The following is a 25,120-nucleotide window of genomic DNA, read 5'->3' as shown; positions in this document are numbered from 1 at the left end:
GTCTGACGGCTCTGGGATTCGTTAAAGCTCTTTTCACCCGGCGGGCTTTAATTGCGGCGGTCGCCTGACCCCCAGCACGCCGCCGGCCCCGCGGCCGCGCCAGCGGTGACACCGGGGGACGAGGTGGCACCCCGCAGGGAACACAACGGGAGGCGGGGGGGGGACCCGGTGCCACGATCCATCCCTCCTCCCGGCACGGGGTGGGGGGGGTGGGGGGCGAGGGGGGGCTGCAGGGCGCTGCCGGGGTCGTGGTGAGGGATTAGCTACCCAATAACTCCGCGTTTAAACCCTTTGCAGCAGGGCTGGAGGGCGGCAGGGCGAGGGCAGAGGTTAAGCCCGGCGCGGCCGGGGGCTGACCCCGATGCGAGGAACAACAGCACGGGGAAAGGGGGACGCGGGGGTGGCGGGGGGGGGGGACGACATGGGGATGGCAAGGGGGAGGGACACGGGGATGGCGGGGAGGGGATGGGGTGGCACGGGGGCACGTGGGGGGCTCCGTGCCCCTCGCCCTGCCGCCCACCCACCACCTCCACCCCCCCACCCACCCACCCGGCTTCCCCTAGCACAAACACCCCCGGACCCCTGCCAGCACCCACGGCGGGGGGGGGGGGCACCCAGAGGGCGGCACCCACGGGATTCACCCCCCCGGGGCACCCCACCTCGCAGCCCCCATCACTCACTGAGGCTCTGCAGCAAGGACGCCCAGCTCTTCATCTCCAGCCCCGCGGGGGGTCCCGCGCCCGCCGCTGCCTGTCCCCCCCCCGCTTCCCCCCCCCCCCAAGGCGCTCAGGCTGCGCGGGGGCCCCCCGAGCAGATGCCGTGCCCCTCGGCGGGCTGCACGCCGCCACCGGAGAGCCACCGGCGGGCGAGAGCAACCATTTTATTCCCTTTTAACTCTGCCTGCGGCTCCGGCGAGCTCTCCACCCCCTCCCCTCGGCTCGGCCCGGGGCTGAGTTACCGGGGGGGGGGGGGGGGGGGGGGGAGCGGGGGGGGGACACTTTGCTTTTCCCTCCCTTCCCTCCTCCTCCCTGCTTGCACTTGATAGCAGCCTTGTCAGGCCCGCTGAGCTGCTGCTGACCCCTGCCCCGGCGCCGCTAATTAAGGCTGCGCAGTGACAGTTCAAGTGCCTCGCCGCGAGCCTGCAGCACCGCCGCCGCCTCTAATTGGGGACGCTTTTTTATTTCTCAACAGCCGCCACGCTGGGGCTGGGGGTACCGAAGCGGGGGGGCTGCTTCCCTGCTCTCCGACGGGGGGGTTCCCCCATCCCTGGCAGCGCCGCGATGCCTTTTGGAGGGGGGGGGAGAGGAGCCCCCGTCCCAACCCCGGTGCTGCGGTGGCCGTGCCCGGTTGGCACCCCGGTCACGGAGCTGCCACGTGCGGGCGGCGACCGGTGCCGAGGTGCTGCAGGAATTAACAGAAATGCCCCGAAGTCAGCAGGAAAGCTCCTCGGCCGGCTGGAGAAGGAGCCGAGTGTTTCCCCGAGCCCTCCCGGACGTATTTTTGGACGGCGAGGAGGAGCCAAGGGCAGCGGGGCAGGGCGAGGAGCCAGGGCCGCGTGGCCGCGTCTCCGGCAGCGGAGCACGGCCCCGTGCCAGCACCCGCCGGGGCTGGGGCAGGCGAGCCCCGCGCCGCCAGGAAATCCCCGTCGTGGCCCCCCCCTTCCCGTGCCGAGGCCGGGCAAACCTCGTGCCAGCGGCGTGCCAAAGCGAGGCGGCACCGGGGCACCCCCGGCACGGCCCCGGTGGGGTAGCGAGGGCGCCCCGAGCACCCGGCCGGCCCCGTTCCCCTCTCCCCGGGGGCCCCCCCCCGGGCCGTGCCAGCAGCCTGACAGATCTATTGTGTCGTGAGACGTTTTATCACGGCGAGCGAGACAGCGAGAGCCGTTGTCCTGACCCCGCAGTCAGGCTGAGGAGAAACAGAAGACGGCTTGTATCATCGCGCCGGGTCAGAGGCCGCGGGGAGGCAGCCAGCGCCCTCCAGCCCTGCCAAATTCCTGGGATGCACGCCCGGGCAGGCAGCTGCGCGCCGCCACGGCCCCTTGCCGCGCAGGTGTGGGGCTGGCACGGCATGGGGACGGCACCCCGAGACCCCCCGCTGCAGGGACAGGCTCCTCCGCTGCTCGGCGGCTGCCTCTCGTGGCCAAGTTTTAGGTTTTCCACCCAAATCTGGGCCAGCGAGCTGCTCCGTCCTATAGCAGCCCCAAAATGGTGTCACCGGCTGGCAGCACTCCTGAACTGTGCCCTGTGCCGGGCATGAGCTGGTCCTACAGGGGGACGGGGATGGGGTTGAAAACTGGGGACAGGGATGGGGATGAAAACTGGGGACAGGGATGGGGATGGGGATGGGGATGGGGATGGAGATGGGATTGGGATGGGGATGGGGATAGGGATGGGGATGGGGACGGGGATGGGATGGGGATGGGGATGGGGATAGGATGGGGACGGGGACAGGGATGGGGACAGGGACTCCCCCATCCACACCAACACACCTACAAGAGCTCCCCATGCAGGGAACATGGCAACACCCCCCCTACCAAAACCAGAGAGCGGGTGGAGGGGCTCGCCATCCTTACCGCGCCACCCCGAAAACACAGGGCAGGGGGACGTGGGGACACCGCTGCCACCTGCCCACCGCCGCCCCATGCCCCGTCCCGGGGGCAGCCCGGCCTCTCGGCACATGAGGCAGCGAAGAAGCAAAAAAACGAGCCGTGGGGCGGCTCTGCCAGGCACCTCGGCTCCCCAGACAGCACCGGGTAATCGCCAACCCTCGGGAAGGGCCGGGCTGGCAACCTGCTCCCCGCGACCCGCCTGCCCCGCCGAAACCCGGTTCTTCCCCCGTGCTCAGCACCGTGTAAGCGGGCGCCTGGTGGCAGGGCACCGCTGGTGGGTGGCAGAGGAATGGGGACGGCAGCCGGGTGCCGAGCGCGGCTCCGCTCTTCTTGCCCCGGCCGTGACTCAGGCAGGAGGAATTCCCCGCCCCGAGGGCTGCAGCGGTGTCACCGCTGGGTAAGGCTGGGACGCGCGGGCCCGGCCTTTTTGCGCGGCCAAAACTCCTTGTTTTATTGCGTAGCTGTCTCCTCTCGACAGCGGGAGAGCCAGCTCAGCTGGGAACCTCTCCGGCAGGTCCTTGCTGCTCGGCCAGAAGGTGGAGGGAGGAAGGCAGCTCCCGGCTCCCCGTTAGCGTCATCCCGCCTTGCACAAGCTCTGCCGCCGGCGCAGAGCCGCCCAGCCACGCGGCTTGGGTGCTTTTCAGCGGCGTTCGGGGATGGGAAGGGCTTTTTGGGAAGACGCCGGCGCTGCCCGATGCCACCCAAACGCGGCTTTCCGCAGATTTGAGGCTCCCAAAGAGCATCGCTGCCCCGGTGGGGGGCTCGGTGCAGCCAAACACCCCGTCCGCCCCAGCCCCGGCTGCGGGAGGGGAGGAAGGGGCCGGGAAAGTCCCCGCTACTGAATTTTCTGACTTGGCGGCTGCGCCGGGAGATGAGAAATCGCCTCCCTGACCCGGCCCCGGAGCTCGCAGCTGCTCTCCGTCACCGTTTCCCAGCCGGCACCCGCCGTGCCGTGCCACGTCACCCGCCGTCCCGGTCGGGGTGGCCAAGGCACCGGGGCTCCCCGTGCCCCTTGCCTGAGCTGGAGCTCATCCCTGTGGATGCGGTGATGCCCAGGCGCTGTGGGAGCCGGCACGGGCAAGCTCTGGGAGCGTGGCAGTGCCGGCACCGGGGTCAGACCTCGCACAGGGACCGGGGGCTGCCCAGGGCAGGTGGCAGCAGAGCCCCCGCGGGGGCCGTGCGCGAGCCCAGGGCTCGTCCCCCAGCCCTTCCTCCCCTCCCCGCAGCCTTTGTGCCGCCTCCGAGCAGGCACCTCCGGGGTGAACGCATTAAGGGAACACAAAGCAGATCCGAGACACATTTCGGCTGCAATTTTCTCTGCTCCATTATTGACAAACAAGCTGCTTCTCGCAGGTGACGGCGAGGCCAGCGCGGCAGCTGGGGCACCGCGGCGTGCGCCGGCCCCGTGCCGTGCCAGCTGGCCTGCCCCGCTCAGCCCCCGGCACGGGGCACGCAGCGATGCTCGCCCCCGCTCCCCGGCCCCCCCAAATCGCTCCCGGGTCACCCGGATCCACAAGCATCATCCCTGCAACGCACAGCAGGGAGAGAGCCAGCTAGGAGCGCCCCAACCTGGAAGGTAGCACCGTGGGGCACAGCCACGTCCTCCCCAAAATCAGAGCCCCGGTCCCGTCCCGCCCCCCCCCCCCCCCAAAGAGCAGGGGCCGCTCCCCGGCCGGGGCTCAGCGCCGCGCCGAGTCTGTTGTTAGCGCCGTGCCAAACCCAAAGTGGCTGCTTCGAAACTGCAATCCAATAAAAGTGCTACTTGTCTATTTATCATCCTCAGGGCTTTTTATCACAGTGCAGATGGCTGCTACCTTCGCAAGGCACAGCAGTGTGCTGGCACGCGCCCGCCGCACAGAAGCTCAGAGCGCCGCAGAGTCTGTGCCCACACCTGCGAGGAGCCGGCGGGCCGCCTGCTCCGGCTCCCCTGTGCAGGATGAGCCCCAGCCCCGACGGCATTTGCACCAGGCATTTATTTCCACCGGGCGTTTGCACCGGGCGTTTGCACCGGGCGTTTGCACCACCAGGCATTTGCACTGGGCATTTATTTGCACCAGGCATTTGCACCAGGCATTTATTTGCACCAGGCATTTGCACCGGGCGTTTGCACCGGACGTTTCCACCGGGCATTTATTTGCCCTGCACATTTGCACCATGCGTCTGGCTTCAAGCATTTGCATGGGGCGTTCGCACCGGGCAGCGGCAGCCTGTAATTAACCCGGACGCGAGTTTTAGGCGGCGGCAGAAACGCAGCGGCTCCGGCACGGCTCCGTGCGGGCGCAGGGCAGTGGGTGGGAGCCGCCGGGGCAGGTGATTAAAGCCGTATTAAGTGTCTGTCTGCACGCGGGAGAACACACACCTAATTATCCAGCCGGAGTCGGCCGGGAGGGAGGAGCTGCCCCGATCGCAATCGCGTAATGAAGTGTAACGCGGGGCCAGGCCTGGCGCGGGCGGTAATTAACAGGCAGCAAAGGCGGCGTTGCAGCGGCCGTGCTTGGGCGTGCACGGCCCCGGGCGGAGGGCAGGGGCGGGCAGCGGGGTTGGGGTCCCCGTGCTGCTGCTGCTGCTGCGGGAGCGGGGCCACCGGGGGGGGGGGACCCCACGCTGAGGCTGGGCACCTCCCTGCGCACCCTGCACGATCCCTGGGGACATTCGCCCATGCCTCGTGTCCCCAAAAGCCACTCGCTCGCAGCCCTGTTTGCAAACACCCGGTGCTCTGGCATCACCCTGGTGCTCGGGCATGGCCCCGGTGCTCCGGCATCCCCCCGTTGGCTACGGGGCCACCTGGGTGCTCACCCCGCGAGCCAAGCAGCGAGGGCAGGCGCGATGCCGGCGCACCCAGCCCTGCCCGGGGGCCGCGGGGAGGCACCGTTGCCCGGGCGTCGAAAGAGGTCCGATGGCGGGCGGGTGGCGGCGGCGGCCAGACGCCGCTGCGAAAGGCGTCTGCGGGGCCGCAGAAGCTGCCGGCCCCACCTATTGCACAAGAGGCGAGCCGCCAAGCCACGCCACCGAGGCTCCCCCAGCGAGTCCGGCGGGTCGGTCGGCAGCGCCCCGGGGAGCCGCCGCGTCGCCCCGCCTGCGCCCGGCGTCCGCAGCACCGCTGCAGGGACCCGACGCCCGCTCCTCCCTGCCGCCGGCCGCCCCAGCCGGTTCGGAAGCGGCCGGGCTTGCCCGGGAACGCCGCTTGCATCAGCCCCGACCCAGCTGGCACCGCTCGCGGGCGGGTACGTGCCGTGCCGGCAGGCGGGCGGCACGCCAGGCTCGGACCCCCAGGGATAAGGGCATCGCCACCTCGCAGGGACCCCCCAACCCCCCCCCAGCAGCTCCGTGGTTCGGGGCACAGCGAGCAGGGGACCCCCCTGCAGCTCCCGTCCCCTCCATCCCGACCCCGCTGTCCCCACAGCAGCGCCGCAGGTGCCAGCGTCTGAAGCCCCGTCCCTGGCGCAGTGACAGCCCCCAGCTCCCGACTACAAAGTGCAGCACGGTGGTGGGCGGGGGGGGAGGAGTCTCCTCCTCCCTCTCCTCTCTCTTTTTTTTTTCTTTTTTTCTTTTTTCCCCAAAGCTCTCCAGAACAAAGTACACACTCTACCTCTTCAAAACCCACCACCATCTGTCCGTGCGTCTGAGCGCCACGCCGCCGCCGGAGCCGCAGCCCCGCCGCTCGCGCGGAGCGGCCGCCTCCGAGCAGATGGTGCCAGGGGAAGGACGAGCCCCAGCCTCATCGCCGGCGGGTCACAGGGGGGGGGCTCTGCTTGTGTGTGACCCCCCCCCCACCCCCCACCCCGGCACGGTAATTACCCGCCGTGGCGAGCAAACGGCCTGCGCCGGGTCATTGTGCCGGCCACCGCCAAAGGGCGGCTGGCGGCGAGACCTCCCGACCCCTGCCACCCCTCGCCCTCCGGCGCGGCTTGTGCAGCCGTGGGGGGGCTGCTCCGCTGCCCCCTCGTCCAAAAGAGCAATAAATCACCGGGAGGTGACAGGGCCAGGCTGGTGGCAGGGGAAAGGGACTCCCCTCCGCAAGCCCTGAGCCCTCCCCCGGTGCCGCGGGGCTGGAGCCGGGCAAGGATGCGGCCAGGAGAAAATCCAGGCAATAAAATAAATGCTGGGGAGAAATTGGGGGGGGGGGGGTCTACAGCCCCCCCGTGCCTGTGCTGGGGGGAGAGAGGCCGTGCAAAGCCTGCGTCCTGCAAGGACATCGCCCTCCCCGTGGGGAAGGGGAGGGCAGGGAGCCCGTCCCCGCTGCCCTGCGCCCTTTGGGGCCAGGCGCGTGGCCCCGTGCATGCTCCCGGGCTGAGCGCAGTGTCACGGGGGGGGGGGTGAGGGATGCTTTCCCCCCCCACCACACCCTCCGGTCACGGCCTGTTAACGAGGAATTTCATGGGTGCGGTAACCCGGGGCACGCCGGAGCCATCTGCTTGCAGGCCAGAAGTCACTGCAGCCCGCCCAGGCCCCGGCTGCCGAGCAGCCCTGACCTCAGCATTAAAAAACAGTTTGCAGGAGCAGATGTCGCGCCCCGGACGGGCAAAGCTACGCCGAGAGCAAAGGGCCGGGGAAACTCGCCGCAGGGGCAAAAGGCCCCCGGATCCTTCAGGAATTTGGGGCAGCGAGGAGGAGGAGGAGGAAGATGCTGGGTGCCCGGAGCGAGCCCAAGCGTGGCCGGTTCGGCCGGCCGCGCGCACATGCGTCCCCAGGTGCCTGTCCCAGCTCCGCGGCGAGGAGCTGCTGCTTCCACGCCGGCGAGGCCGTGGTGTTTAGAGAGCTCCCTGCCCTGAGTCACAGCCCGCCGAGCTAATTCCCTGCGCACCAGCCGCCTCGCCAGGGCCGCACAAAGGCTGCGCCGCCGCGCGCTCCTGCACGCACGTGGCACGGCACAGCACGGCACGGCACGGCACGCCCCAAGCCCCCCCCTGGAGCAAGGGTCCAGGTGAGAGCATCCCGGCCCTCTGCCCTGACACCCATCCCAGCCCGCCCCGGGGGGCTTTGCTCAGGGGGAGCCCCCCCCCCCCCCGTAATTTTCTCCAGGTCCCTGAGAGCGGCTAATGACGGTGTCTTTTGGCCTCATTAAAATTCATTCTGCATGATTTAGGACCTAATCTCGGTGAAACTCCACGGCGCTTTATTAATAGCGCATTAGCGGATAATTCATGCGGTCGGATGAAAAATCATCCCGTGTTATTCTCCGGGAGGGGGATATGGGGGGGGACGGGGGGGGGACACGGGCACGAGGAGGGAAGGGGGGCACCCGCGCCCGCCCAGCCTCCTGCACCTCCACGCCACCGCCGCGTCACGGCGAGGCAGCAGCCCTTCTGACAACTGCCACCACTCATTAATCTTGACGAGTTTTCTGCTGAATGTTCTTCCACGGGCTTTCAAACTGCTCACTAATTGCAATTAATCACTTACCGAAACAGATGTCAGGAACAATGGAACTGGGAAGTCTGGAGGCTTGATAAAGCTGTCAGAGGAGCGCGCTCGTGTGGCGGCGGGTGCCAAAAGGCGCCTGCAACACCTTCGCCGAGCCATGTGCTCGGGGGACCCGGTGACCCCCTCGCTGCCTGCGCAGCATCTGGCTGTCCCCGGCGAGGGAAAACCCACGGCAACGTGGCACGGCGGCTCGAAAGGCCAGCTCCGTGCCCTGGAAACTATAGGGTGGCCGAGACAGAGGGCTGGGGACAGGATGGGGACGTGGGGACGTGGGGATATGGGGACTGGCTGGGATTTTCGGTGCTGATTTCTGGGTAGCGCCATGCACCCAAGCCTCCGAGGGATGCCGCAGCCCCCCAGAGCTCTGCACCCCGCCCCCAGGACAATTTGAGGAGCCAAATGTCCCCACTCCAAACCTCTGTGGCCACCCAGAGGTCCCCAGAGGCTCCGGTTTGCCCCGCTCCCACCGCCGGGACCGTTCACTGCTGAGGCAGGCGGCAGCGAGCCCCAGCGGGGCGTCACGTCCGCGGTGCCTCGCGCAGGCGGCGGCACGTTCCCCGTCCCCGCCAGACGCCGCTTTAGCACCAGCAGGGATCCAACAGCCTTCCCAGGCGGGCGCTCCGCGTTGTTTACCCATCACACATGAAAGGTGCCGAGCTGACAGCTCCGGAGACGGGAGACTTCCCCCTCCCTGTCCCCATCCCTGTCCCCAGAGAGGCTCCGTTTGGGGACCCGCTGCTCCCGAGGGCAGCGTCTCCGCCCGGGTTGGGGCGGGCAGGTCCCTCCTGGCAGCACGGGGACGTGCCCTGTCCATGCACCAGCACGCAGAGATAGCGATGGGAACACAGCTCCCGGGTGCTTTACGTCCTCCTGTGCACGGCTAAATTTGGAGACCCCAAAGGCCACCCCATAAGTGACCCCAGCCAGGCGCTGCCCAAGGAAGAAGGGTTCAGCTGGGAGGGGACCCAGAGCCGGGGCCCTGCACCCTGCCATAAATGCTGCCACCGGGTTTGGGGACACCCCTTGGGAACAGCAAGGTCGGGGACAGGCCGGCAAAGCCAGGGCCCCAGCGAGTGCCCCGGGGCAGAGGATGCTGCGCGGCCCCATGCACCACCTGGGGCAGCTGAGCACAGCCAGCCCCGAGTCCCCACAGCCCTGATGTGCTGTAAGGTCTGTTCACGACGGGGCCATCGCCCTGGGGACACCGCCCCGGGGACAGCCGTGCTCCCGGCAGGCAGAGCCCGAGGGCTGACAGCATCCACGGGGGGCTGGCACGGGGCGAGGCAGACCCGGGGCTCGTGACCGGCGCGGCCCCGACACATGTTCCAATAAATATTCCGCACAGACCCCGTTCCATATGTATGATCCTGCGGGGTGATGATTTCTCTACTGATCACTGGAAGTGACAGCTGTGCGAGGAGCACGAGAAACAAAGGCACCGACTGCTCTCCCCCGTTGCACTCCGCCGGCGAGACGGTGCCGTGACACGGAGCCGCAGCATCTGGTGGCGCGGGGACCGCGCCGGGACGCCTGTTAGCGCCGGGCACAAAGGGGCAGGTGCTCTGCCCCGCTGCCTCGCAGCCTCCTGCCCTGCCCGTACCCTCCCGAGGAGGGTCGCGCAGCCCCCAAAACACTGCCCCCGTGCTGGTGTGCATGGCTGGGGGGGGGGGGGACGGGGAGCACCCAGCCACCGCCGTGGCACCCAGCGGCACCCAGCAGCCGGTGGCACCCAGCAGCCGGCGGCACCCAGCAGCCGGCGGCACCCAGGGGCACCGCACCCGGCCCGGGCTCCTTCAATATTTGCCTTTGGGTTTGCCAACGTTTCCTCCCCTCCGATAACGGCGGAGCCGCAGCACGTACGGGAGGGAGAAGCGCCGGGCTCGGTTAATTATTAGCGAGCATGCAAATCCCCCCTCCGCGAGATAACAATAAACAGCACGATTTCGGAGAGATAAACAGGGCTTTAAATTTCCAGCAGCCTTTACTGGTGTAAAAATAAGCGCCCCTTATTTATTTAGCTCCTTTGAGAAACCACATCAGTCCCCAAACACAGTCTTTTACTGTCAAGCTACAGTAGAAGCCTTTATACGCAGCAAAGATACTGACAGCTACCCCTAGCACAACCATCTTTTATTCATGCTCATAATATAAACTGTATTGCCTCAGAAACAAAAGGATTTAACTCGCTGCTGGCCGGGGCCGCCAGGTGCTCCGGGAGGGAGAGGTCGGTGCCCGCGGGGCCACCGGTGCCCCTTGGCCACCGCCAGCCCTTGGGGATGGCCACGGGTGCCGGGGCGAAGCCTGGCCAGCCCCTGCCGCCCGCAGGGGACGTGGCCGCGAAAAAAGAGAAGGGCAAAAGAGGAGGGGGAAGGAGCGAGGAAATTGAGGTTAAACGCCTGCTGCGGGAGGAGAAAGCGCCCGGACACCCCAGCAGGCACCCGGCTCGCTCTGCTCCAGCGCATCCGGGGCAAAAAAAAAAAAACGCAAGGAAATAAAAGTGAGCCGTCCAACCTCGAGCGGTTAGGCAAAGCCTCCCGGCTCTGCGGCTCTGAATCCCATCCTTCCTTCAAATAAGCAGGCAAAGCAGTGGTTACAAGAGTGGTTCGTATTTAATAATGCAATTTATATTCCACTCTCAACATAAACTATTGTAAAGGCACACTAATGTAAAAATACATCTGGCTTGTCAATAGTTTATCTTCTGGATCTGCATCTAAATCCCTGGGCATTCTTGACTTATGGCTGCACCAGTGTCTAATGAATAAAAAGGTGCAAATTATAGGCCTTGCTTTAATGCTCATCATAAAATTAGATGATAGTTGCAAAAGCTGCATTCTCCTGCCCACAGTGCAGCAATGGTAAGCTATAAATAAAGTGTATTTAATGTATCCCAGCGCTGCGCAGAGCCAGGAAACAGTATGTTACTGCACAGCCTTCAATGGATCCGCCACAAGTTCAATGAAGTGATAACTGATCCATCATGTGAATTTATGTTAACTGTCTGCTCACAAAGTCACGGCCTCAACACTGTAAATAGCCTCCAATCCTTCTAGCATGGCCTGCCTGCCAATAAAACTGTCACCGGCGGGCTTGTAGCAGGCACCTTAGGACAGTGGAAACAAACCATTAACTTCTTGGGTTTCGGCTCGGCTCGCTCGGCCCCGCCGGGCTCGGCTGCCCGGCCGTTTGTCCGGCCGCTGCGTCCGTGAGGGGGGCCACACGTGTCCCACATCTCCGCCCTGCTCCACCCCGGTCCCCCTGCTCGTCTGATTTTGGGGGCTGCTTCAACCAGGGGGGCTGTTAGGGGATGCTAGGAAGGATGCGCAATGGCCGGCACCCACACGGCACCGTCCTGCACCGCCCTGGGGGAGGGCTGCCGGTGATCCCTCTCCAAACAAACCCGCCTGGGGGCCCTGAGTCGGGCAGGGCGGAGGCTCAGGGTGACAAACCCTCGGGGTGGCAAACCCTCGGAGTGACAAACCCTCGGGGCACCTCGCCGTGCCAGCTCCGGCCGTCCCGCTGCCGGCTGCCAACCGCACCGCGCACGGGGCAGCCATCCCCTCCGGCAAGCCCCGGGCTGGCACCCAGCAAGGGGACAGCCCCAGGCCATACGGGAGATGTCCCCAACAAGTAGGTGTCCCCAGCCAATAAGGAGATGTCCCCAGAAAACAAGATGCCCCCAGCAAGGAGACATCCCCAGCGCAGAGATGTCCCCAGTGCGGAGATGTCCCCAGCAGGAGATGTCCCCAGCAAAGGAGATGTCCCCACCCAACCTTTGCCCCCTCAAGCAGCCCAAGGCGATGGGGACCCAGCCAGGCAGAGGGGACATTCCCGTCCCATCTCCTGGCACAGCACCGAGGGGCACCCCCAGATCCTGGAGAGCCTGGGGGGGGAACCCGCGGAGCTGGCGGAAAGCAACGCGTGCCATTTCCTGGCTCTCATTAACGCGGTGCTGAGCAGCCCCTAATAATAGCAACAGTAAATTCGCCTAACCAATTCGGGTCCATTTCTATAAATAATGTAGAATCTTTTTATTTACTGACAGGTTGTAAAAGTATCAGTGAGAATAATGTGAAATCAGGCGCTGCTGAATAATTCATGGCAGCGGCTCGGCGCTCCCCTTCCCCGCGCTCCCCTGGCCCCGGCGTTTACACGACAGCACCTTGCGCCCGGGTTATCACATAAAAACCAGGACTAACGACCTGGCACTAATTCTTTATCAATTGGGACTTTTACGGCTAGGGAGAGGAGGGGGGAAGAGAGAAAAAATAGGAAATAAAAATAACCCTGGGTGCACCCTATAAAAAATGCATGGGGCCGCGCGCTCGCCTCCGCACGGCGCCGCTCGTCCCTGGAGCGCACGGAGCTGCGCCTGCGTCCCGTCCCCGTCCCCGTCCCCGTCCCCCTTCTATCAGCAATTCCTGCTGTGCCCCAGCCCCTCCAAAATTCAGCAGCAATGAGCACCGCCCAGGAGGACACAGGACCCGTGGGGCTGGCAGGATGCTCGCCGTCCCCGTGCCACCCGTGGGGCCGGCAGGACGCTCGCCGTCCCCTCGCCACCCTTGGGGCCACCGGTGCCACCCCGTGCTGCCGTTAGGGCTCGGCTGAGCCCCGTGACAACCCCATCCATCCTCCCTCACAGCCCCCATCCCTCGCTCCTCCTCGCCTGGTGGAGAGGGCGGCGGTTGTGGTTCCCCCCCCCCCGCGCCTCTACAAAGCCCCCCCTCCCCAGAACAATACCTGCCCGCGCTGTTTTGATGTGCGGCACAAAGCCGGGAGAGCTTTCCGTGTAACATGATAAAAGCAAGTCCCCAGCCAGCACAATTATTTGATAATTCTCCCTTAACACCCATCAAATTAAAGCAATGTCCAAGGGCTGCCTGAAGTGGCACTGATAGGTATTAAACTTTAATGAGATTTAATGGCACTGCCCTACTTTTTAAGCGCTTGGGCCTACATTTATGAACATTTAATTTCCCGGGCCCTGACCTCTTTTTCTCCGCCGGCGGCCCCCCCCCGTGCACGCAGCCACAGCTGGTTTCTGTTAGCGCTGCCGGGCCGGCCCCGACCCCGGCATCTCGGAGGCGACGCGGGGAGAGCGGGGGCAGACGCCGAGATAAATCTCCAGGCGCTCGGGGGCGAGCTGTCAGCTCTAGCGGGGAGCCGAGACGGGGCGGCGAGGCGAGGGGAGCCCGAGGGGCGCGGGCAGATGTGATTCACCGGCAGCAAGCGCGGCCAAATTTACGGAACAACTTAATTAATTTGCTCCCGGGACGGCGTTACACCGCGGGTCAGGTTGGCTGAAGGCCGCTTGGCCCTCGGCCTGCTGCTTGATTGCATTTCAGGGCCTCCGCTTGGTTTAAGCTCCCCTGCGAAGCCGCCGCTGCCTGCGCCAGGCTGCAGCTCCTGCCGCATGGGGCCAAATCCGGACGCTTTGCCCCCAAATATCCTGGGGACCCACCAAGTCCAGCCCCGCGCCTGCTGCTCCAGTTTGTTGCTGCCCTCTAGCGTGTACAGGCCAGGCCAGCCCCTGCTGCCACTCGTCCCCATCCTGATGCCCCCCGTGGTCACCCGGTGGTCCCCAAAACTCCGGCCGTTGGGGCGCGAGGTCGGCGCCGGTGAGCGCCGAGCATCTCCTCTTGCACCCGCAGCATGGCTCGGGGCAAAAACGGGGCACACGCCGGGACACCCCCAAGCACAGGGGCACCCTCTGGAGGCCGAAAGCAGGCCCGAGGGCTTCGAGCATTCCCCAGGGATGGGGAAACCGAGGCACGCAGCAGCCGCAGCGCCCTGGCTGTCCCGGCCCCGGCCCCAAATCCTCCCCACAGCCCCAGCACCAGGCGCGGGGAGCCCGCCTGCAGGAACGCACGGGCAGGGCAATAAAAGGGAGCGTTATCAAGTCCCAGCAGAGCCAAAAGCCCGCGCCGAGCCGGGGAGAAGAGAAAAAAAAAAAAAACCAACCCACCCTTAACCCCGAGATCGCTTATCATTCAGGCTGCATCACGCAGCTTGAAAGTGCAGACACAAAAATGTAATGTCATAACATTCGCAGTTCAATAACCTTTGCTTCACGAGACGGCTTGAACTGTCAGAGGAGCTGGAAGGTAAATATTTCAGCGCACAGGCACTGAATGCAAAGGCGTGGGGAGGGGGGAGCCGGCCGGGAGGGGGGGCGCGGGCGGCCTCGGCTTTCCCATCTCGCCTCGACACGTTAAAATATCCCCCCGCCGTAAATCCCGGCCGGCGCTGGGGAAAGGCCGCGGCACGGATAAAATACGAGCAGATATAAAGGCAGACACCTTTATTGTTCCGCAAAGTCTTCCAACAAGTGATGAATCCACAGCTTGACCCCAACCCGTCGCATTGTCACGCGGCGCAAACAAAGCCGGGGGCCGGGAGCCGCCGCTGCAGCGGGGCGCGATGCTGCGGTCCCCGGGGGGGGGGACCCGTGGGGGACAGGCACCGGTTCGATCCGAGGCCTCAGCCACCGAAAGAACCAAAGCTGCCCTCCCCGGGAGCCGAAAGGAGCCTTGCCCCTTCCATCCTGCAGGCTGCAGGGCGCTGATTCCCCGCCGTCGGGGTCAACGGCGGCAGCCGCCGGCGCACGCAGCGCCTGCGGGTTAACGGGGACGGCGATGCTTCGGCTGCTGGGGGGGGGTCACCGGTTGTGGGGCGATCAGACCTGCTGGGGCTCCGGAGAGGTTTCAGGGCGAGCAGAGAGGACCCACGACCCACAAAACCCCCCCGGGAGGATCCACGACCCACAACCCCCCCACACCCCCCCAGGAGCTGCTGGTGCGCCCCGGTGGCTGCGGCGTGCCGCGCGCCCCAAAACGTTTGCGGGTACATAAACGCGGGGCGGGTGCCACCGGCCTGACCCGCAGCGGTGCCGCTACGCCCCAGGGAGGCGGAGGGAGAGGAGGGGGGGGAGGCGAGGAACAGTTAAACGGCCTCCACCCGCGCGGGGCGTGCGGCAACAGGCACGGCGCGCCCTCCCCGAAAACACCTGCTAAAGGCCGCGCTGGCACGGGGCGCGCGCCCGGGGGCGGGCGGGAGGAGAGCGCGCCAGGGCCCGCAGCAAGAAGCGGCATGTCTGCCGCTTGGCAGCACAACAGAGAGCAGGTGACAAGCACGCCGGCGTGCGCTTTTATTACAGGAAGCGAGCGCACAAGCATCTGACTGAACCCCCCCCCCCCCGCCTCCCCGCCGCGGTTAACTCTCCCGGCCCCGGCGGCGCGCGCGCGTGCCCCCGTTTTTGTGGAGCCCCGCCACGTGCAGAGCTCCCCGGGTCGCTGCAGCCCCGGTTTGACGGGACCCCACGATTTGGTGTTTCCGTCAATATCGGCGCCGGGCACGCAGAAAGGTTTGGTGCCCTCCGGGGCGGCTGCTAAGAGGCGGTGCAGCCCCACGGCATGCGCCCCACTGCTAAAAGCGCGCACCCCGACGGGGCTTCACCCCGTTCTGCTCCAACCTCCTCACCCCCCCCCCCAGTTTTTGGGGCACGGATCCCCCTCGGCTCCTCCATCTGCCAGGCTCAAGCACGCCGGGCACGGCCCCAGCTCGCCGCCCACGGCGCCTGCTGCACCTCGCCTGCGTTCCTCCTGCCGGCGGCGGGTTCCCGGGGAGCGGGGACGTGTCCAAGGGCGAGGAGCTCGGCCCCGCTCCCCCGGGAAGCTGCTGGATGTCACCCGCAACCCCGGCTCCGCGGGCACCGCTCCCTCCCTTTGCCGCCCGCCTGTCCCCGTCCCCAGCGCCTGAGGCCACCAAACACCGAGGTGCCACCCAGGCGGCATCGCGGCGCTGGCTCCAGGGCCGAGCAGATCCCGGCGGAGTAAAAATACACATACGTGTACGCGCACCCAAACAGTTCTCCTCTGCAAACACTCCCCGAGACGACAAAATGAGCTGGCGCTGCCTCCCCCTGCACCCGCTCCCGCGCCGACCCGCTCCTCTGACACAGCAATTAAGAGGCAGACATTAATATTTAAATATCGCCAGCTCTGGAGAAGGGAAATCAAATCAAATCGCTGCCGCCCCAGCGAGCCCTCCGCGGCTGGAGACACGAGGGCGCCTGGGGGAACGCAGCCCCCCGCCCGCCTGGGCACCTGGGGGACACGAGCAGCCCCCAGGGGGTGGCAGGAGGGGGCTGTGGGGGCAAGGGGGGGCTCCTGGGCTTGTGGAGAGGGATCACAGCCACCAAACCTTCTGGGGAGCGAAGGGAGAGGACGCAGGGAGCGAAAGGACAGCGGGGAGAGGGCTGGGGGCACGCTCCTGCTCCTGAACCCGACGGTCTCATCCTGCCCCCGGTGCATGGGATCACGGAGGGGGGGGCGAACTGCCACGCTGTGCCACCCGCCCCACAGGGGACATGGGGACACGGGGGGGGGCGCAAAGCAGCGATGCCACAAGGAGAAACCCCTTTCTGGACCGGGTCAGCGTGGGCAAGGAGGTGGCAGCAAGCTGCGGCGAGGCTCCTGCCGCTCGCTCCCAGCCCCAAAATCCCTTCCCAGCACGGCAAGGCTGTGGGGTGCTGGGGGGGGGACACAGCAGCCTGGTAACCCCCCCGCAGGCACCGGCACGGCCCCGCCGGTGCTAAGAGGCTGTGCCGGAGCAGCAAAGAGGATTTACTGCTAAACGCAAGGGGCTTTAGCGGCAATAACTTTCCCTCCTCTTGACTTAAATGGATTTCCAACTTCAAAACGGATCGAGGGGGCAGGCTGCCAAGCAGCGGGGCCGCGGCGGCCGCCCAAGGGCCGACCCCGTGGGCGTTGTGGGGGCCGGGGGGGGGGCGTGAGCAGAGCTGGGGACAACGGCCGAGGCAGATGAGGGGAGGCAGATAAGGGCCCGGGGGGGGGGGGGTGTTGGCGGGGGCCTTGCCGCCCGCTCTTGCAGGAGGCCCCGCGATAAGGCGGCGGCGTTATCAGCGCGGGAGCAACGGGGGCGCTTCCTCCCGCTGCAACCGCCCGCAAGCGGGGTGGTGGGATGGGAGGGGGGGGGGGGGGCTGCAGGGCGCTGCGAGGCCCCCACACCCCGCCACGGCCACCACAGGCCCCCCCCGGGGCTGAGCAGCGAGGGAAGCCAGGGCACGGAAAGTGCTATTTCAAGGGCAATCCCCTTGGCAGCCTTCCCGGAGCGGTCACACCGAACCACGCGCGCTCGCGCCGTGCCAAGCTTTGTCCCCGCGGCCCCCCGACCCCTGGCCTCGCTGCCCTTCGCCCCCGCCCCCCCCCCCCGGCACCTCTCGCCAACCCCAAAGCTGCCCCGTGACCCCAACAGGGCACTCAGCCACCCCCCCCGGGACACCCGCAGCTGACGGCTGGGGCTTGGGGACAAGAGCTGGGGACAGGAGCGTGACCCACGGCACGGTGCTCCCCGCCCCGAGCAGCGCCCCGCTGCGCCCAGCACACCCCATCCAGATACAGCCAGCATGGGTGGAGACCCCCCCAAAAAACAGCCCCCCACCCCAAAACCCCCACCCCCCTCCTGCTGCACCACCCAGTTCCTCACTCCCCCAGGCTGCCACCGCCCCCCCCCCCACGGTGCCGGGGAGCACGGCTGGTGGCGAAGAGGGCCCGGGGGCCTGGAGAATGAGCAGGAAGAGGGGAGATTAAAAATACCCCCCCACACCCCCCCGGTCCTGAGCTCCCCCCCGAAAACCTGCAGCCCCATCCAGGGCCGCGAGCATGTCAGGAAGCGATAAAAACGTCCTGCGGCCGCCGCCGAGCTGCGCGCCCCGCTGCACCCTGCCTCGGCCCCCCCCCCTCCCCGAGACGGCGGGAGCCCTGGCCCCCCGCCAAAGCCACTGTCTCCACTGTAATTCTCCCTGCCCCGGAGCCAACCCGCACACACACACACACGCACACGCACACACTCGCTCACACACCCCCCCCTCGCAAAAGGCCCGGCTGTGCACGCTCGTGCACGCTCCCACCAGCGCGCGCACGCGGCTGCGCGCCCACCCGGCAGCGCTCGGCGCACCCCGCCGACAGCTGCGAGGGCACCCGCGGGTCTCCGAGCTCTTGCACACGCGTGTGCACAGACGCCCCCCCACCCCCCCCCGCGCTGCACGGGAGCCTCTGGCCCCAGCCGGCCAAGCCTGGCCGCGCCAACCCCCCCGCCCCCCCCCCCAGCACCTCCCCACAAGGTTAGGCAAACACGCTGCCGGGCGCGCACGCACACACACACACACACACACACACACGGCCTCGCGCACGCCTGCCTCGCACGCACCCGGCCCCCCTGGGGGCACACCCACAAACCACACAGGCTCACCCATCTGCTCGGCCGGGGGCCGGCGCGCACGCGCACGAGCCCGCTCGCAGGAAGAGGCGCTGCTGCCTTCCCGCTGCCTTTTCCCTCCGTGAACTCCTCCGCAGCTCCCCCTCGGGTACCCCAACATTCCCCCCCCGGCACCCCCCGGTACCCCCCGGTGACCCCCCGGCTGCTGGGGGCACCCTGCGCGCCCTGCTCCTCCGTGCCCGGAGAGCCAGCTGCTGGAGGAGGAGGAGGAGGAGGACGAGGAGGAGGAAGGCCGGGCACTTGCTCTGCTGCTCCCAGGAGGTGCAGCGGGCGCTCGCCGGGGGACGGGGAGGGCAGGCGGGCGCCGGCACCCACCCACGGCACCCACCCACGGCGGCCCCGCCATGCAAAGCAGGCGCAGGGACGGGGCAGGACCGGCGGGTGCCGAGGCCATCAGCGCCGCCGCTCGGAGCCGGCGCGGCGACCCGGCGGGCCCCGGGGGCGAAGGGCAAGGCAGGGCTGGAAGAGCGAGGCCGGAGCCGAGCAGATAACCGCGCCGGGAGACGATCAGCCCGGGAGACGGGCGAGACGCGGAGGCCGTGACCTCACCCCCTGCGGAAAGGGCGACGGAGGCGGCGCGCGTTAGCCGGGCTCCCCCCCGGCGCGGAGAGGGCGGCCCGCTCGGCAAAAGGCTCCCGGAGGTGCCACGGGTGACGCTCGGGGACGGCGGTAGCGCACGGCAGTGGGTAAAGCGCCCGCCCGCGAGCGGGTGAAGCGAGGCCTGGCCGTGTGGCGAGGTGGGGAGCGCACCGAGAGCAGGGCACGGAGCCGTGCCAAGGTCACTGCCGCCGGCTGCCGGGGCACGGCCGGGGGCACAGCCCCTGCACTCTGACGCCGGAGCAGCGGGGGTGGCCTCTGTGACACCTTCGGGACAAAAAGCCCCTCGCCACCCCCACCCCTCCCAGGACCCCCCCAGGACCCCCCAGGACCCCCCAAGCCCCCCCAGGACCCGGTGACCCCCCAAGCGCCGGGCAGCACCCGCCGGGTGCCACGACCCCGCGCACCCCCCTGGGGACGCGGCAGCTGGCTCAGCGAGGCGGGGGCACCCCCCCCACCGGCACCCACACACCTGGGCCCCCCACCCCCCACCCCCAGCACCCCTCCTGCATGGAGAGTTGGGGGGGGGGGGGGCTCGGAGAGGCAGGGGGCACCCAGCCCACCCCAGCGGCGCTATGGGGCGAAGGGGCTTGGGTAAAACGGACTGCGGGGAGGGGGCAGCCGGGCTCGGGGGGACCCGGGGGGGGGGGACCCGGTGTGGGGGGGGGGACCCGGTGGGGGGGGGGGGGCTCGGGGGCGCAGCACTCACCCAGCGGCCGCGCCGTCCACCGGGGGCCGCGCTCGTCCATGGGCACGGGGGGGGGGGGAAGGACGTGGAGGGGGGGGGGAGGTCCCGGGTGGCGCCGGAGCGGGGCCCGGCAGGGCGAAGGGGAGCGGAGCGGAGCCGTGCCGAGCCGTGCCGAGCCGTGCCGTGCCTTTCACCCCCCCCCACCTCCTCCGCCCCCCCCCACCACCAAGCCGCTTCCTGCTTCCCTCGGCGGCCCGGGAGCGCACGGCTGGAGCGTGACTCACCGGGGGCCGGGCCGGGCAGGGCAGCGCCCCGCGGGGGGGCGGCCCCGGCTGGCACCTTCCCCTGGGGGGGGGCGGCCCCGAGGGGAGCTGGGGTCAACCCCCCCGAACCCCCGTTGTAAAAGTAGGGGGGGTTGGGGGGGGAGGTGGGATGGAGAGGGACCCCCCCCCAGGGGTTGAGGGACCCCCCCCCGCCGAGGATTGGGGTGCCCCCGTGGGGGGGGGCTGCATGATGGGCGAGTGGGGAAATGGGGGCGTGGGGGGGGGGCTCTGGGGGAAATGGGGGGCGCCCGTGGGTTTGCACGGGGTGAGGAGCTGGGTGCTGACCCCACACCCAGCATCAATGTGGGGGGGGGGGGGGGGGGGGGGACGACACACAGCGGGGCCACCGCCTCCACCCCCACCCCAAATGGGGTCTCCCCCCCCCCCACCATCCACACGCTGGGACCTCCAGCCCAGCCCAGGGGCACGGGCGGGATCCCCCCCTGGTCGGGGAGGACCCCAGGGAGGTGCCACCCTGTCGGGGAGCCACGCGTCACCGCACGCGCCCCGGGGTGGCCCCAGCGCAGACCCCGCAGAGCCGAGGCGCAGCGGAGGCCACGGGGCTGGCACCACCTTGGGGTGCTGTTTGCGAGGATGCCGGCACCCAGCCCCCTCCGTGCACCCCAAAAACCCCTTGCACAGGGCGCAGGAAGGTGGGGGGGACCCAGAACCCTCCCTGGGGTCGGGAAGGTGACGGTCACCCCCGCGCCACCCCAGCCACAACTCCGCGGGGCTCTGCCCGCACGCCGGTGACCGAGGGGCTCGGAGACCCCCGTGAAATGAGCGGCGTGGCCAGCGAGGGAAACCACCGGTCCTTAACAGAGTCCTCGGGGAAGGTCGAGGTCCTGCCGAGCCTGTCCGGCATGTGGGGCAGCCCGGGAGGCTCCGGAGAGGAATTCGGGCCCGGCGCTGCCGGCCATGAACTTGCACCGGCTCTCCGGGAGGAGATTCGGACCACGGCGGGGGCAGCTTCGCGGCGGGGAAAAACAACCCCTGAAATAAGGGGGGGGCCGACCCGAGCTGCCTGTGCACCCAGCCTGAGTGCCCCCAAACCCTAAAAGAGGGGCTGGCGGGCAGCAGCCAGCCATAACCCCACCAAAACCACAGCACCCCCCCGTGCCCGTGGTGCCCACCCCAGAAGTGATGCCCGCCACCTCCCCCAGCCCCAGCTTTCCTCCCCCCCCCCCCCCGTCTCCTTTTTTCCCCATTCGATTTTAAATTTTCATTGCATTCTTTTTCAAGAATCCAGAGGAGCAAATGCCCTTATCAGCAATTCTCACAAGGTATAAAGAGCCACTTTTATCTCGCTGCCTTTACTAATCTAGAGCGAGCCAATGCCTGTTAATTTTTTAATTTTCCTAGTGAATGCGTTTGCGGCTTTGTCAGCATCTGCACGCACAAGCGCGCGCGCGCACCCGCGCACGGCGGCGCACACGTGCGCCCGGAGCCGGCCTGGATCTGGGCGATGCACGAGCCCGCTCAGCATTTCCCGCTGTCAGCTGCCCCCCCCCCGCCCCATTTCCCAGCTCTCAGGACCTTGTCAGACCCAAACCTGAATTCTTCCGGCTGAAATGCTCCACGCCGGGGTGCCTCCGCGAGCCGGCTTTCCGAAAAGAGCGCCGGAGCTTTGGCCGTTTCCGAAGATGAAATGTGGGGCGTGTATATTCCAAAATAATAATAATATTAAAAAAAAAAGGCAAGAACCCCCCCCCCCCCCCCCGAAATCTCCCCAAGGAGCCCCCAGGACCATGGTGCTGAAAAATCCTCGTGCTGGGGAGGAGCTGGCTATCCAAAAACCCTGCCTGTACCTGGCCGGGTTAGCGCCCACTGGAAATTACGTTCCAAAGCAACAACAAAATGATTTAAACCTTGTTAAAGTTTGGCAGCCCGATTCACCAAAACCTCAGCCGGCACAAAGCAAGCCCCAGCCCAGGCCCAGCACCCGGCCGAGCCCCCCTCCACGGCTGGGCAAAAAGCAGCTTTCCGCCCCAAAACCACGCAGGGAAGAGCTGGAAGGGGAAGGGGGCGAAGGGGACGCAAACAGAGGAGCGGGTGGCCCCGGCAGAGCAGGACCCACGTCCCCAAGGGGCTGTCACCTGCACCCTGCGTGGGGTTGAATCGAAGGCTTGGGCTCTGCGCTCTTTGCTGTTGGCACCGGGAGGGGACGGCGGCGCTGACGGAGGTGACAAGTGTGGCTCTGCTTTTGCAACCACAAAGGAGTTTCATCGGTGCTGGAAAGCCCCGTGTGTCACACGAGGCCAGCCGGCCCCTCCCCGGGAAGCTCTGGGTTGTGCCAGCACCTCGCCGGCTGGGCCGCCCGGGGACACGGCGGTGGCACCTTGGGGACACCCTGGGGTCCCCAAAGCTGCGCTGGCCTCAGGGACACGGTGCCGGTGGCTCAACGGCAGGCTCAGCCGCGGCTGGCTGAGGATCCCCATGCCCAGACGTCACCGTCACCCGCTCCGAGCTGCCCATGGGGACACGGGGTGGGGGGGGGGGGTTGGCCCCCGTCCCCAAGGGGCAGGCAGGGCGGGCGCAGGCTGCCCACACGCCGAGCCCGGGGCTGGGAACGCCAGCACCCGGCCGCGGCGCGCAGATGAGATGTGGCAGGCGTGTAACAAGCTATTAGTCACTGTCACCTTTGCCCGGCAGCCACTGGCAGGGTAATAAATCCAGCGCTGACTCCGGCAGGCCCGTTCCAGGCCACAGCTCCCAGCCTGCCTGCGCACCGGGCTGTGAGCAGCTTGCAAATGCAGCCTGCCCCCCCCCGGGTCCCCCCCTCCACCTCGGGGGCGCAGCGCCTGGGCTGCTCTGAGTCTGGCCACGGCGTCCCAGCGCCCAGCCCTTCCCTTCCCGGGGGCTGGCGTGGGGGCACGAAGCTCCCCCTGCGCCCCGGGGGGAGGGGGGGCGGCACTGCCTCTCCTGGCTCCCCGCCTGCTGTGCCTTGCGGTACCGGGCTGCCCCCAGCGCAGCGCCAGGAGCTGGCATCGGCGGCTGCTGCTGGATCAAAGCAGCCTGGCACGGCACGGTGTGGCACGGCACGGCACGGCACGGCACGGCACGGTGTGGCACGGCACGGCACGGCACGGCACGGCACGGTGTGGCACGGCACGGCACGGCACGGCGCGCCCGCCGGGAAGAGCTGGCAAACCAGCCGGTCCTGGGAGGCGGCAGGCGGGAAGCAGGCGTGATGTGATGCCTCTCCCAAAAATGCTGCCGCTCCTGACGGACGAGGCGGCCGAGTCCTGGGAGCTGCGGCCCGGCCCAGCCCCGGGGCTCCCCCCTCACCTCCTCGGCCCCCAACGGGGCCTGCCCAACGCTGCGGCTCCCCGCGGCGCCCGCAGCCTGACTCACGGCCCCGGGGACGGCGGGCGGGCACCGGGGTCACCTCCCCGGCACGGCGGTGACTTTCGGCGCCCCGTCCCCAAAACCTCCCCAACCTCCTCATGGCGAGGGGACTCGGGGACCGTCCCCACCCCGTCCCCCGCAGCACCTACTTGTAGCTCCGGCGTCCGCGCCCTCCGCATCCAAAGCCGTCCGCTGGCTGCGCTCGGGGCCGACGTCCGGGGCTGTGCCTGGGCTCTCCTTGGTGCCCAGCGGCCGGTGCCGGGGCTCGCCGGCGGGCGTCTCGAGGGACGAGGGGGCCGCCTGGAAGAAAAGCAGGACAGGGGCTCAGCACCGGTGGCACGGCCACGGGGACACAGGGCCGCACGGCCACAGGACGCTTTTGTTTTCCTGCCGGCAGATGCACGTGGCCGGCGCGGGGAGCCGCACGCCGCTCGCCGGCCAGCCCGCGCCGCGGGGCTACAGCTGGAGACAAGAAAAAGGCTTCGAAGGGGGGGGCAGAGGGCGGGCTGGGGGGGGCCATGAATCAAAGCAGCGTCCCCTTCGCCGGCGAGCAGCAGCTGGCTGGGTAGGCTGCTACCGATTACTCAAGCGGCCGGTGTTTACCCGGGATCAACAACTCCCCCTCGCCTTTCCTGCCGGGAGAGGCGGCAGCAGGCTGCGGGGAGGCCGACGTGCCGCCAACGGCGGGGACGGGGTTTTCACACCCCGACCGCCCTCGCTCCCTGCCAAAGCAGCTTTCACAGCCCTGAAAATGGAATAAATAATAATAAAAAAAAAAGGAGACCTGTTGCTTTTTTGCTCTCTTCGGGGCCTGAGCGGGGTTTGCTGCTCGTGCCCGGCGTCCCCCGCGGCTCCCAGCCCCGCAGCCGCGCTTGTTGTAGCTGTCACCCTCCCGCTTCGCAAGCGCCCAGGAGCACAGGCTGTGCTGCTGTTTGCCTTTAATAAAGGAGGCAGCGTGCATCCCGGCCCCGCCGTGCACGCAGCCAGCCTGCAGCGTGGTTATTTTCGCCTCTGGAAGAGGCGCACGAACAAAACACCCCCGGGATGCTACATCCACGTCGCTCCGCGGGCAGCGCTCCTTCAGCCCCGAGCAGGGCAGGACACGGGGCACGATGCTCCACCGGGGTGGGTGACATCCCCTCCTGCCCCACAGCACCCCCCGCTCCCGATTTTGGGACCGGAGGTGCAGGTGGAGGGGATTTTATGTCGATCCAGTTTTTTTTGTTGTTGTTGTTTTTTTTTCTCAGGATTAGTCCTATAAACCCGGAGAGCCTAAGTGAGATGGATGGCACATGAATTTTGCCGGGAAGCCCTCAGACTCAATGAGCCACACATGTGAGCAGACGTATAAATTTACCGCTCGCTTCCTGGAAAGGTTTTAATTTATGGAATCCATATGGCAGCGCCGCGCAACCGCCAGCGCCCGACGCCTCCCGCGAGCCCTCAAGTGGCACCGAGCGCTGGCTCCAACTGGCGCCGTGCCACCGGCTGCCCCGGGATGCTCCTTCCCTTCCCGAGGATTAATAGAAAGAGACTTTTGCAACGGGCTGGGGACGAGCCCGGGGAGCAGTCCCTACCCCAAAAGAGCCGAGAGCGGTGCCACGAGCCCTCCGAGCGCTGCCCTGCGCGAGGGAGGTGTCGTGCCCGGGGAAAACCCCCCCCAGGCGAAGCCCCCGATCCCCAGGGGTGCAGCCGCAGCAATCCCCTACCTGTGGGCAAGGGAAAGGGCTGGGGCACTCTTTGATACCTAGAGCAACTAATCATTCATTAACATTAATCATCCCCGGTCATGCGTCACAGCAGCGTTGAGCAATGGGGGAGCAGCAGCCGGGG

General features: G+C 67.6%; 1 protein-coding gene across 2 annotated transcripts in view; it reads right to left on the bottom strand.

Annotated features, from left to right (window-relative positions):
* GSE1 (Gse1 coiled-coil protein) overlaps window positions 1–25,120 on the bottom strand; it is a 103,591-nt gene that overhangs the window by 45,767 nt on the left and 32,704 nt on the right. For both annotated transcript variants that reach the window (XM_048075100.2, XM_048075101.2), the window contains exon 2: window positions 23,437–23,587. In XM_048075100.2, coding sequence (XP_047931057.2) covers window positions 23,437–23,587 — 151 coding nt within the window. The remainder of the gene's footprint in view (window positions 1–23,436; window positions 23,588–25,120) is intronic.

The sequence above is a fragment of the Anser cygnoides genome, chromosome 12 (assembly GCF_040182565.1).
Source record: "Anser cygnoides isolate HZ-2024a breed goose chromosome 12, Taihu_goose_T2T_genome, whole genome shotgun sequence".
NCBI classification, from domain to species: Eukaryota; Metazoa; Chordata; class Aves; order Anseriformes; family Anatidae; genus Anser; species Anser cygnoides.
Note: the sequence above shows the minus strand (reverse complement) of the source record. Positions and strands in the feature narration are given on the sequence as shown.